This window comes from Schistocerca serialis, chromosome 7 (genome assembly GCF_023864345.2).
Source record: "Schistocerca serialis cubense isolate TAMUIC-IGC-003099 chromosome 7, iqSchSeri2.2, whole genome shotgun sequence".
NCBI lineage: Eukaryota > Metazoa > Arthropoda > Insecta > Orthoptera > Acrididae > Schistocerca > Schistocerca serialis.
This window is the reverse complement of record NC_064644.1, coordinates 111,677,127-111,690,841: the sequence shown is the minus strand read 5'-3', so window position 1 is coordinate 111,690,841 and position 13,715 is coordinate 111,677,127. Positions and strand designations below refer to the sequence as shown.

Here is a 13,715-nt window from a genome sequence, read left to right as displayed (position 1 = left end):
TATTTAATAATGTGTGTAAGAGCATGTTTATGGTCCAGCCAAAGGAATATTTATTTAATTTAAAGTTATTTAAATGTAAATGCAGTATTTCGTACGTGTTTCAATATGTTTATGAGAGTGCGCTGGCTTGGAGACATGGCGGGAGCGCTTTAGCCAATAACAGCGCTCGTTACTAGAGTAGCCGACTACCGAAGTCAATGGAGAGACTGTATGGAGGTGGGGGAGGAGCACCAGGTGGCACAGGACAGGAGGGAGTGCTGGACGAGAAGGCGCGGTGGACGCTCGCAGGAAATACTTGGAGAGTGTTGAGCAGTTTGTGCGTGGCCACGGGAGATAGAAGTATTTCGTAGTGCCGACTTGTGCACTTGTGATATTTCCGTGGCTTCTGCAGTGAAGACGTAGTATTTGTTTAGAAGTGAATATTTCGCGAGCTATGTTATTGTTCATAACTAATTGCGTGAAGTAGGAACCTATTGTTTCCATGTTCTTCAACTTACATTGTATTGCTAGGCCATCGACACCAACATGTGTTTTGCAGTAATAAACGGCATGCTTAAAGGTACTTCTGCTATCGTACTCATCATTTTAAGTCGTTAAAAATAGTACCTGCAGATTTTATTTGATTGCAATCTTTCATTTATAAATTTCTATGTTGCATTCAAAATTTGTAATTGCCGACTGATAGGGACCTTCGACCATTCGATCCATGTGTACATTCATATTGTATACTGTAGATTCAGCAGTATTTGGCTTGTAACGCGGCAACTACGTATCCCAGCCCCTAGACAATGAAATCAGCCAAAACTTTCAATATTTCAGTTCTGAGTCGGAGGATCGTAGTTGAGGGTCACATTTTTTATTCGAAAGCCAGCATAGTGATAATGTCAAGTTTTATTTGCCAGCACCTTATCGCTTCCAGTTCCCCGCTGCCCTATAACAATCCTTTTTATTTTCTCTATTCTTTCTCGCCAAACCCCCTTTTTTTACTTTTAACGCGCGTGCCATAACTAGTTTAGCACAACCTTTAGTACGCCAGTTTCGCTTTCAACGGCATAGACCCTAAGGCCATCATTACAAAGAAAACTGCTTTAATGTTGAAAACAAAGCTGAAAACAGATATTCTTATCTCTTTTAAACTAAAAGTCTCCTTTTAAATTAATTTTGTTCTCTCCGCAAAAACAAATTTCTTACCTCTTGGGAATGGAAATTCGTTACGTGTTGTTACTCAAAACATTTTTTTCCCTTCTTTGAATGTAGAATTCCTTGTTCTTCAAACTTAAGTGGTTCCGTTTTAGATTAAATCCTTCCCATCGAGCACAGTGTACTACATTCCGTATTGTTACAACTACAACCTGTATGACTGTACTTGAAGATCGGGGTAGACTAAGATTAACCTCCCATTCACGATAATGTCATTAGGGACGAAGCAAAAGCTCGGATTAGAACAGGATAGGGATGGAAAACAGCCACGCCCTTTTCGAAGGAACTATCCCGGCATTCGCATTAACCACGTAAGAGAAATCACGGAAAACGTCAATGTGGATGGCAAGAAGGGTATGTGAACCGCTTTCCTCCCAAATACAAATCTAATATCTCACTACAGAGGCACAAAGCTGAGTTTGTCCTTCGGCGACGTCTGCTGTAATGTATCTAGAAATTCCAACCAGCGCTTTGCTCAGATGGTGTCTTCAATGCTGCTAGACAGCTACATGGATGCAGTATTTATTGATTTCCGAAAAGTATTTCCCGTAGTGCCACACCAATACTTCTTAACGACAGTTCGACGTTATTAGTTCTCCAACAAAATTTTTGACTTAATTGAGGATTTATTGGCAGGGAAGTTGCAGATTAATGACCTGGCGGACAATATTAATAGTAATGTCAGACTTTTATCGATGATGCAGTTGTATCTATAAAGTACGACATTGTGGAAAAGTTGTACAAATATTTCTTCAGACCTAGACGATGTTTCAAAGTGGAGCATAAGTTTCGCGACAAGTTTTAAATATTAAGAAATATAAAAGTGTGTACTTCACATACAACAAACCATATTACGCTATAACTACAAAATAAATCAGTCTCAACTGGAATTTGTCAACTCATACAAATACATGGGCGTAACAAGTTATATGGGTATGAAATTGAATAGCTGTACAGAAAGTCATAGGAAAAGTAGATGGATTACTTCGGCTTATTGATAGGGCACTAGGAAAATGAAGGCAGTTTACTAGAGAGGATTTCTTACAAAATACTCTCGATACTGACCTCGGAACACTGATCAAATATCTGGGACCTATACAACATTGGTCTAAAACGGGACTCAAACAAATACAAGGAATAACAGCACGTGGTATTAAATGTTGTCTGATTCATGGAGGAATGTCATGAGAATGCTGAAGAACATGAAGCAGAAGGTGCTTGAAAGTAACTTGGGAGAATCATTTACGCGGTCTGTCTGTTCTGTCTGTATTTCGCCAAAGAATTATACAATCCAGATTCAATGAGCTGTTAGAATAGTATAAGTGGTTACCATATCAGGAAGAGATTTGTAGTACTATTGCAGTATATTTAATCAGGCCCATCATTTCCTTGTTTCAGGATCGAAACACGACCTTCTTCCTAATCTACATAGACACCAATAGGGTCTCATCCTCACAAAGCAAAAAGGATACATAAGGTCCCATTAATATTTTAAATTTGTATAATTTTTATTTGACTGTTTCGAGAACGTACTCATCACACGATGTCGTCCGAGATAATTTCATTCATTCTAAGATCCTCCCCTAATGAGCTCTGTGACGGAGGTGCGTTCCAAGCACAGAGCTGGCACTGAGTTTCTTTTGGCGGAAAACGAGAGCATCGCAGATATTCATAGGATGTTGTAGAATGCCTTCGGACACCTGGCAGTGAACAAAAGCATCCCGAGTCGTTGGGCGAGGCGACTGCTATCATCGAAACAAGGTCGCGCAAACCCGCCTTATCTGCCGGTTGTCGGCCGTCTACACACAGCAGTGACTACTGCTATGGTGGAACGTGCGGACACTCTCATTCGAAGTGACCGACGGGTCACAATCAGACATTCGCTTTTCAAATGGACGTCTGTGTTGGTAGTGCTGACACACTCGACCACCGGTTCTGGTACTCAAAGGTGTGTTCCCACTGGGTTCCTCGCCAGCAAACAGAAGACTGCAAAGACCAATGAAGGACAATCTGTACGGAATTGCATGCGAGTTACTAGGCTGATAATGACAATTTTTAATCGAATATCGTCATACGCAATGAAGCATGAGTTCAAAGCTTCGATCTGGAGACAAAACCGCAATCTATGGAGTAACGCTACACCACTTCTTCTCTAAAGAAAAAGTTTAAAGCCACAGTTACAGCCAGTGAAGACAAAGCGACGTTCTTCTGGGACTTTGAAAGGGCTATTCTCTTTTATATCCTCCCTCGTGGTTAAAAAATGGTTCAAATGGCTCTGAGCACTATGGGACTTAACATCTGCGGTCATCAATCCCCTAGAACTAAGAACTACTTAAACCTAACTAACCTAAGGACATGACACACATCCACGCCCGAGGCAGTATTCGAACCTGCGACAGTAGCGGTCGCGCGGCTCCAGACTGAAGCGCCTAGAACAGCTCGGCCACTCCGGCCGGCTCCCTCATGGTGTAACGATGAACTCTGGGATGTATTGTACCGCCCTCAGGAAACAAGACACAACTTCAGCGCGTTCATCGACACAAAAATTCAAACGAGTTTCTCTTTCCCCATGGCTACGTAAGGCTTCAGACAAGACTGCTCGCGAGAGAGCGATTCAGAAATCCTCATTGGACTGTTCTTCCTCATTCAGTCTGCAGAACTTTCCAGCTTCCATCTTTTCGGCCCAATGAAGGATGCACTCGGCAGACCCGCCAGGATAGCCGAGAGCGCTAACGCGCTGCTTCCTGGACTCGGGTAGGCGCGCCAGCCCCAGATCAAATCCGCCCGGCGGATTAACGACGACGTGGTTTTTAGGCGGTTTTCCACATCCTACCAGCTGAATACTGGGCTGGTCCCCACGTCCCGCCTCAGTTACACGATTCGCAGACTTCGAATCCGGCCACCCCTTAAAATTAACCATGCCAACTCCGTACTTAACCCTGCCGACCCTCCGCACTATGCGGGATAAAGGCAATAGCAAAAGAAAGAAAGAAAGAATGTGCTCGGCAGGAAGCAGAACGAAGATGGTGGTAGGTTATTGATGCAGCAAGACGTTGGCTCCAACGTCAACCAGTAGAATGGTACCACGAAGCCATAAGAGTCCTCCCAGTAACGTGGCTAAGGCCATCGGATTAAACGTAGATTATGTCGCAAAATTGGGTTTTTTAGCCAATAGAGCGGGGAGTAATATCGTGTTTTGGAATCCTGAATAAAACCAATCAGCTTCAAACAAAAAATTGCGTTGCGTTGCTTGTTGAATGCCCATTGCACATGCCAACTGTCTCGCGATATCCTACTTACACAGTTTCAGGTACTACTATTAAATGAACCATGTAGGAATTTACTACTGCTTCCTGCGCATTGCTCCCACATGGGGACTACGAAGACATACTTACTTAACTACCCTGCGCGTAGCGGGTTTAAAGTACTCGTTATTCCCCTGCTCCATTCGTGAATGGAGTATAAGAAGCTGTAATGCGTGGCACTGTGGGAAGTACCCTGTAACATGTACGCCACAGCGACGTTTACCATGTGGTGTCGTACCTCTGTCTGACGCAACGTCGGGAAGAGACTGGGGACGTCTGACGTTGGGGTCGGGTCTCCGCCCGCCTCCAGGAGCAGAACATTCCAGGCCGGGTTCTCGGAGAGCCTGGAGGCCACCGCCGCCCCCGCGGACCCGGCGCCGACCACCACGAAGTCGTACTCCGGCAACGGGGGTGACGCGTCCCGCGGGAAGATGCCACGGTCGGCGAGCGCGCACTGCGCATGGGCGAGGGAAGCCAGCAGCTGGCAGAACAAGGACCCGGCGCTGCCGCCGCCACTCCCCGCACCGCAAAACTGCGCAGAGGCTGCAACCGCGGATTCACTCATCAGGGCAGGTCTGCAGCGCTGCCACTGTCCATTCTGTAACAGATTTATGGAAAACCTACTACATCTGCATATACTTCTACGTATATAATCCACAAGCCACTGCATGCTGTACAGCGAAGGCACCTGCGTACCACGACTACACTCCGTACCGCAAGAGAAGAGCTGTGACTGTCCTCGATGGTGAGTGTTCATCGGAGGTGAGGGTATCATCTGGAGTGCCCCAGGGAAGTGTGGTAGGTCCGCAGTTGTTTTCTATCTAAATAAATGATCTTTTGGATAGGGTGGATAGCAATGTGCGGCTGTTTGCTGATGGTGCTGTGGTGTACGGGAAGGTGTCGTCGTCGAGTGACTGTAGGAGGATACAAGATGACTTGGACAGGATTTGTGATTGGTGTAAAGAATGGCAGCTAACTCTAAATATAGATAAACGTAAATTAATGCAGATGAATAAGAAAAAGAATCCCGTAATGTTTGAATACTCCATCAGTAGTGTAGCGCTTGACAAAATCACGCCGATTAAATATTTGGGCGTAACACTGCAGAGCGATGTGAAGTGGGACAAGCATGTAATGGCAGTTGTGGGGAAGGCGGATAGTCGTCTTCGGTTCACTGGTAGAATTTTGGCAGGATGTGATTCATGTGTAAAGGAGACCGCTTATAAAACACTAATACGACCTATTCTTGAGTACTGCTCTAGCGTTTGGGATTCCTATCAGGTCGGATTGAGGGAGGAAATAGAAACAATTCAGAGGCGGGCTGCTAGATTTGTTACTGGTAGGTTTGATCATCACGCGAGTGTTACGGAAACGCTTCAGGAACTCGGGTGGGAGTCTCTGGAGGAAGGGAGGCGTTCTTTTCGTGAATCGCTGCTGAGGAAATTTAGAGAACCAGCATTTGAGGCTGACTGCAGTAAAATTTTACTGCCGCCAACTTACATTTCGCGGAAAGACCACAAAGATAAGATAAGGGAGATTGGGGCTCGTACAGAGGGATATAAGCAGTCATTTTTCCCTCGTTCTGTTTGGGAGTGGAACAGGGAGAGAAGATGCTAATTGTGGTACGAGGTACCCTCCGCCAAGCATCGTATGGTGGATTGCGGAGTATGTATGTAGATGTAGATGGAGACAGTTGAAGTCGCCTTGGCGCACGTCCTTCGCACGTCCACCACGACCAATGGGGTCACCACACTTCGTTTACATTACCGTAGCAACGCACCAGTGTTGCCGCAGTGCTAGGCAACCCCTGCTTTCAGTCAGTGCTGCTGCGTGATTCATTCAGGATTGTGTATGTACGTTTACATTCCACTAATTTTGTCAGTTTGTTGCTGTGTGTGTGGAATATGGCTTCCTGTAGTACAGAGAAAAGGACTTTTGGAAAAGGAGCTAAGCTGAACTCTCAAGTACGAGAATTTGTACACAGGCTGCGTGTTTTCTTTGAAAGGGAAAGGGACAATGGTAGGCCTTTGGTACCAGTGAATAAAGTGACTGACAGGGTGGCAGAAGTATTGAACGTATCTGCAGCGTCACTGAAGAGAGTCACAAATGATAAAGAGGCTACCAATTCAGCTGGGACCCCTGTTATAATTGCGCCTGGAAAGTCAAGGAAAAGACTTTGTCGTGTGAGTGAAACAATCAACTTTGATAGAAGTGCTATCAGACACATAGATTGATGAGCCAAAAAATTATGACCACCTGCTTAATAGCCTGATTCTCAGCCTTTGGAACGAAATACATCACTGATTCTACGTACCAGGTTCAAAAATGGTTCAAATGGCTCTAAGCACTATGGGACTTAACATCTGAGGTTATCAGTCCCCAAGACGTAGAAATACTTAAACCTAACTAACTAAGGACATCACACACATCCATGCCCGAGGCAGGATTCGAACCTGCGACCGTAGCAGCAACGCGGTTCCAGACTGAAGCGCCTAGAACGGCTCCGCCACAGTGGCCGGCTTGCGTATCAGGGATCCAACAGTTTCGTGGTAGGTCTTTGGAGGTATGCAGCACTAGACGTCTACGCACAGGTCATGTAATACGTTTAAATATGGGGCCGCTGCTTTTCGTACGTTGTGATGGGTTCCGTAGGATTTACATCAGGCCAGTTTGGTCACAGAGTCATCAACGCGAGTTCCCTATACAGCGTCTCAAACCACTCTAGCACAGTTCTGGCTCCGAGACACGGGCAGTTATGCTCCTAAAAGACGACATCGCCGCCGGGGAAGACATCAAGCATGAATTGATACAGGTGGTTTGCAGCTGTCAGCGTGTCTTTGATTACTACCAAAGGTCCGACACAAGTGCACGATAATGTCTGTCATAGCATAATATTGCTCCCACCAGCCTGTGTCAGGTTTCGAGCTGCCATTCAGCTCGATGACGGCGTTTGTGGAGACGACCCGCGAGCTACTGTAGCAAATATGTGGTTCACCCAAAGAACCGGCACTTTCCCATTGATCTACGGTTGCATCTCGATGGACCCGTGCCCACTGCAATCGTAACTAACAATTTCATTGGGTCACCATGTGAACACGAACGAATGGTCTGCTGCGGATCTCTGTGTTCAACAATGTACGATGAACATTTTGCTCTGAAACATTTGTGCGGCGGGCACCAGCATTGTGCTCTTTCGGCAGAGATGCCACAGATCACCACGTATCTTACTTTAGAGAACAGCCAAGCCTCTGAACCCCATGTTCTCTGAAGAGTCTTGGACGTCCAACCGTTAACTGCCTAAAGGTAGTTTCACTGTCCTTCTACCTCTTTTAGTAGATGCTCACGACAATATCACGTGAAAATGCGGCTAGCTGGCCGCTGTGGCCGAGCGGTTTTAGTCGTTTCAGTTCGGAACCACTCTGCTGCTCCGGTCTAGATTCGAATCCTGCCTCGGGCATCGATGTGTGTGATGTACTTAGGTTAGTTAGGTTTAAGTAGTTCTAAGTCTAGGGGACTGATGACCTCAGAAGTTAAGTCCCATAGTGCTTAGAGCCATTTTGAAAATTTGGTTAGCTTCGCCGTTTTCGAAATACTCGTTCACAGGCCCTGTGTAACAATAATCCGCTCTTTGTCAAAGTCGTTTATCTCAATAGATTTTCCCATTTGCAGCCCATATCTTCGCTACGGTGATCCTCCGTCCGTGTCTGATCTGCTTACATACTTTTGTTACCGCGTCACACGCCCGCAACGCGACCAGGTGGCAACCATCGCGGGGGGCAGTGGTCATAACGTTTCACCTTATCAGCGTGAATAGGCATACTGCAGCCGGGAGGAGTATCTGATTTTTAAAAGTTGATAACATCACTGTCTTTCAGATTCGTATGTGTACATGTACATTCCACTAATTCTGTGAGTTTCTTGCCGTATGTGTGGAGAATGGCTTCCTGTAGTGCGAAGAAGAGGACTTTTGGAAAAGAAGCTACACTGAAATTTCAAGCAGGAGAATTTATATACAAATTGCATGTTAATTTTGAATGAGGAAGGGACAATGGTCGGCCTTTGACAATTGGCAGAAGCACTGAACTTCTCCACAGCGTCAGTGAAGAGAGTCACAAATGATAAACAGGCTGCAGTTTCAGCTGGGAGCCCTGTTTTTGTGACATCTGGAAAACCAAGGAGGACGCCGTGTCGAGGAAGGAGTACCTGACACTTAAAAAGTTGATGGTTTCACTGTAGGACAGTGGTTTGTTCACAGGCAGAACGACAAGTCTCTCTACTGTTTTAGCAAAAATTGGCTTCTGGTGGGAAAAGTTCTCAGGAAGAAAGGTGCCAATGCGATGCACTGACATTGTGGCATGTAGATGTCTTTTCCTGCCTGAGTTGTTAGCAGCAAATCCGGAAATGTAATATGGATTGACGAAAAGTCGGTGGACAGACGACGGAACTATGAGTGTGCCAGCTGGTAAGGGAGGGCAACTAATTACTGTTCAGCCCGCCTGGTTAGCAGTGCGGTCTAACGCACGGCTTTCCGGATTGGGAAGGAGCGCCTGGTACCCGGCACGAATCCGCCCAGCGGACTTGCGTTGAGGTCCAGTGAGCCAGCCAGTCTGTGGGTGGCTTTTAGGCGGTTTTCCATCTGCCTCAGCGAATGCAGGCTGGTTCGCCCTTATTCCGCCTCAGCCACACTATGTCGACAACTGCTGCAAATAAAAGTTCTCCATGTATGAGTGCACCAACATTACTCCACCACGCAAACATAGGAGTTACACTCGTCTGGTGTGAGACGTTCCCTGGGAGGGGGGAGCGAGGAGGGGGGGGGGGTCCACCGGGGGCCGAACCGCACAATAACCTTGAAAGAGTTGTTCGGTGGGGCGGCGGAGGGGTGAAGTGGACTGCGGTAGTCGACATGGGGTTGCGGGCCACTGCGGCTGTGGCAGGGACGGAGCCTGTCCGTCGTTTCAAGGTCACCAGTTAACACACAATACAGTACAATACAACTACTGTTCACGCTGGCTCTATGAATGGTTTTGTGCCTGGTGCGATAATGATGTATCAGTAAAAAAGAAAAAGAAAGAAAGAAACTTTCTATTATCACCAGAAAATTAATATAGATACATTTAAAGGCTGGTCCGTTACTCGTTTGCTACCAAATGACAGTTCTCGTAGTGTTTTTGTAATTGAAGGTGCGCCGTACCATTCAGTAAAATTAAACAACGCACCAACGGCTGCTGCATGGAGAGACGAAATAGTCAGATGGTTAAAAGGTAGTGAAATAGGGTTTGAACAGAATATGCAAATAGTGGAACTTGTGGAATTAGTGTAACTATACAAGCCAATCGTGCTCACAAATGTACACAGTACCACTTCAATTACAACGCTATCGAACTTCGTTCAAAATGGTTCAAATGGCTCTGAGCACTATGGGACTTAACATCTATGGACATCAGACCCCTAGAACTTAGAACTACTTAAACCTAACTAACCTAAGGACATCACACAACATCCAGTCATCACGAGGCAGAGAAAATCCCTGACTCCGCCGGGTATCGAACTTGTATGGGCTCAATAAAAGCAGATGTCGCGGAGCGAAACAAAACATTTACGTCGCAAGACACAGACGGAGAGGCCCGTATATGAGGCTGACACACGAATACCGCCAGAAAATTGGGAGAACGTCGTGAATCATGTGTTGAAAGAGATTACCCAGACGAATATAGGAGAAAGCATAAGAGAAAAGTCCATAGAAAATACTGTAATTTCCTTATCAGACTGGGAGGAGAGCAGCAGCGGAGATACCGAAGTCTGTGTGTTAGTGAGAAGAGATCAATCAGGCAATGATGATCTAGAGGTTTCAGTTGTCCCACACGTAATAAAATGTAACGTCTTCATTCAATATTTTACTCATAACATTTGTGCATTTTGCTGTACGTTGTTAGTGTCGAATATCTCTTTATTTGTGTGTAAATAGGCAACCTGCTAGCATATGAAGAAAAATACTTCCAACAAGAATGCTGCTATCAGTCATGCAGCATTGTCAGGCTCTGTAGCCCAGGCTATCACAGGGCTGAATGGTGGGAGGGGAAGGCCTGTCAACCCGCTCGCTCCCACCCCCCTCCCAGCCCTTTCCGCCAGTCCATGGCCCTCTGCACTTTAATGTCGAATACTAACAACTGCGCTCCCAGCTGTCAAAGCATTCTCTCACAGTTCAGAGTGTAGCCAGTTTCTTTTGTGTTCCACTCCCAAATGAAGTGCGGGAAAGTAACTGAGTATATGCTTCTGTTAGAGCCCTAACTTCTCTTATCTTTCCTCACCATCCTTATGCGAAATTTATTTATTTCTCGTCTCATCCTTTTTTAGCCTTACTCTTTATTGAGAAATGGTACCTAGCATTCACAAATTATGTTTACAGACTGTGGAAAATCCAGTCTGGACTGCATCCTATAATCACTTTGTTAATGTACACGCAATTTGCAATGCTACGTTGTTAGGCTCATCTGTACCGCACTGCATGGTGTCGGGGTTGCAAAGGTGCACCTCGCCATGGACGTCGTCTGAATCGTAACACGACGTCCTGTGGCTGCACGAAAAGCATTATTCAACATGGTGGCGTCGCTGTCAGGGTTCCTCCGAGCCATAATCCGTAGGTAGCTGTCGTCCACTGCAGTAGCAGCCTTTGTGAGGCCTGAGCGAGCCATGCCATCGACAGTTCCTGTCTGTCTGTATCTCCTCCATGTCCGAACAACATTGCTTTGGTTCACTCCGAGACGCCCTTCCTCGCACAAAGTAACAATCCGGACGCGATCGAACCGCGGTATTGACCGCCTAGGCATGGTTAAACTACAGACAACAAGAGCCGTGTGCCTTTTACCTGATGGAATGACTGGAACTGATCGGCAGTCGGACCTCCGCCGGCTTATAGGCGCTGCTCATGCGTGGTTGTTAACATCTTTGTGCGGATTTAGTGACATCTCTAAACAGTCAAAGGGACTGTGTCTGTGATAATATGTCCACAGTCAACGTCTATATTCAGGAATTCTGAGAACCGGGTGATGCAAACTTAGAACTACTTAAACCTAACTAACCTAAGGACATCAGACACATCCATGCCCGAGACAGGATTCGAACCTGCGACCGTAGCGGTCGCGCGGTTCCAGACTGTAGCGCCTAGAACCGCTCTGCCACCACGGCCGGCGAAAATAAGAGGAACCGTCGCTATGGACCAAGTGATAAATCAACCACAGGGAATGTTCTTTACATTGTGGGCATCATGGATTAAAATTTAGCGAGAATAGCGCTTTAGCGAAGACAACGCAGTATCATATGAGCATATACAGAAAGTCAGTGGTAATTTAAAAACGCTATGATTATTTTAACAGCAAAGAAGATGGAGTTAAATAAAATGACAGCTTGGCACCACGCCAGTAATTCAAAGCATCACTTGGTTCTAACGAGAGTGACATCACCTGTTACAAATAATCATGCATTTCTCATCATGTGATCAATGGTGATACCCTCTATACAGCTTCTAATACGCCGATGAATTCAGGGGCTTTGGTACCGTCGATACTATTACCAGTTTTAGCTCTGAGGATTCCTCCCGCCTATGGGCTCGAAACGATATAGAACTGTTTCGTACATCGAACACGGCCTTTCGTTAGGGGAGTCCTAACAGAAACGGTTGCTGGCGTTTGGCTGCTTCGGACGGTAGCGTGGCCTTATTGAGGTTTTCTTCAGCTGCGCTGCCCCTGGGGTCCTGATAACATCTTCTTGGTTAATTAGCCACTTGACGAGCTCCGCTTTCCGAGTTGGACAGCTGAAGACACGCTTCGGCGCGTCGCTCACACAAAGCGAGTATCAGATCTGCTGGTAAACTTGTGCCGACGCCTTTTATGAGAGGCTACACTGAATGTAGGATTCAGTGGACGAAGGACTCATGTTCGACAACGGATACACGTGTTTGTTGGAGAAAATCAACACTGATGGGATAACACTTGGAAGCATCTCGTACAGTATGGCATTAAAGTCACTCATGTTTTCATTAATGAACGTCGACAGCCAACACAATATCGTCGCTTTGCTCTCTGTTTTCATTTTCGTGCTCTTATTATTCTTGTAAAAAGAGGAAAGAGACCAAAACCAGACCCATACTTCTTTTCTCATTTTAAAATAAGTAGTCCAAATATAAGTGTTAATAGAATGTAATATTTACTTTATAATGTTACGCACCATTTACATTTCACTCTTGAAAATGTAATTAAAAGTTATTACGAAATTTTTTTTCAAAAACCTTACACTTAACTATTTTGAAAAATAGCTGCGAGAATCGGACCCTTTTTGAAAATAATCAAAATAACACAAAAGAATGTTAGCAAATATCATGAAATAAGAAAGAGCATAATCCGGTTGCAAAGGAGGTATAATGTAACATCTTACCATCTTCCAGAAATATACAATTTCTCTGTGTTTTCTTCACTGAACCCAAGAGCCTTGCTATAGAATATTCCTGTGGACTTTATTTCTAACAGTTTATATTTGTGGCGTTTTGGAAAAAGAATAAACTACTTTTTCCCAGAAATTTCGTCCCTCAGAGGAAGCTCAATGTTATTTCTCTCTTTCTAGTGTACGGCCATTCATCACGAATCTTCACGAATAAGCTCAGAGGAAGAAGCTTCAACAGCAAGACAATACTGAGATCTTTGCCCAAAATTGTAGGTCTGCTTCTTTTTGTGTTTGCTGCTTCCTCAAGGTACTGTACTTCATGTTGGGCAACCTTGTAAGTATTGTTTTTCGAACAATGAACTTTACTGGCCTTCTTCCAGTCCATCTTCTTTTTCGGAACTGTATCTGTACTTTAGTCATTTTAGACGTACTCCACTTTCTTTGATAAGCCGTCCCCATTACCCTCTTGGAAGCTGCAAGAGAATAAGTGTATGTAGTAATACAGGCAGACTTGAAACATAAGAAATTAAGGGGTCCGGTTTAAGCAAGTGAAGGGGGGCCAGTTTACGCGACTAGAGCCTAAAATTTGTAAAGACTAACTTTTTGTCCAAACGTCTAAATAGAACGATTTGATCGTCAGAAACATTAAGTGCTATTCAAGAACACAAATAAGTTGAAGGTTTTATCTGTCACTATCTAAAAGAAATAGGAAAAATTTGGCACAATGTAAAAAATTTTTCCATTGTCAAAAATTTTAATGGTTAATTGTTA

At 45.1% G+C, this 13,715-nt stretch overlaps 1 protein-coding gene across 1 annotated transcript in view; it reads right to left on the bottom strand.

Annotated features, from left to right (window-relative positions):
• The window catches only part of LOC126412915 (glucose dehydrogenase [FAD, quinone]-like), a 59,299-nt gene that overhangs the window by 35,411 nt on the left and 10,173 nt on the right, over positions 1-13,715 (bottom strand). Inside the window, exon 2 of the mRNA XM_050082803.1 lies at positions 4,744-5,103. Within this exon, the coding sequence (XP_049938760.1) occupies positions 4,744-5,103 (360 nt within the window). The remainder of the gene's footprint in view (positions 1-4,743; positions 5,104-13,715) is intronic.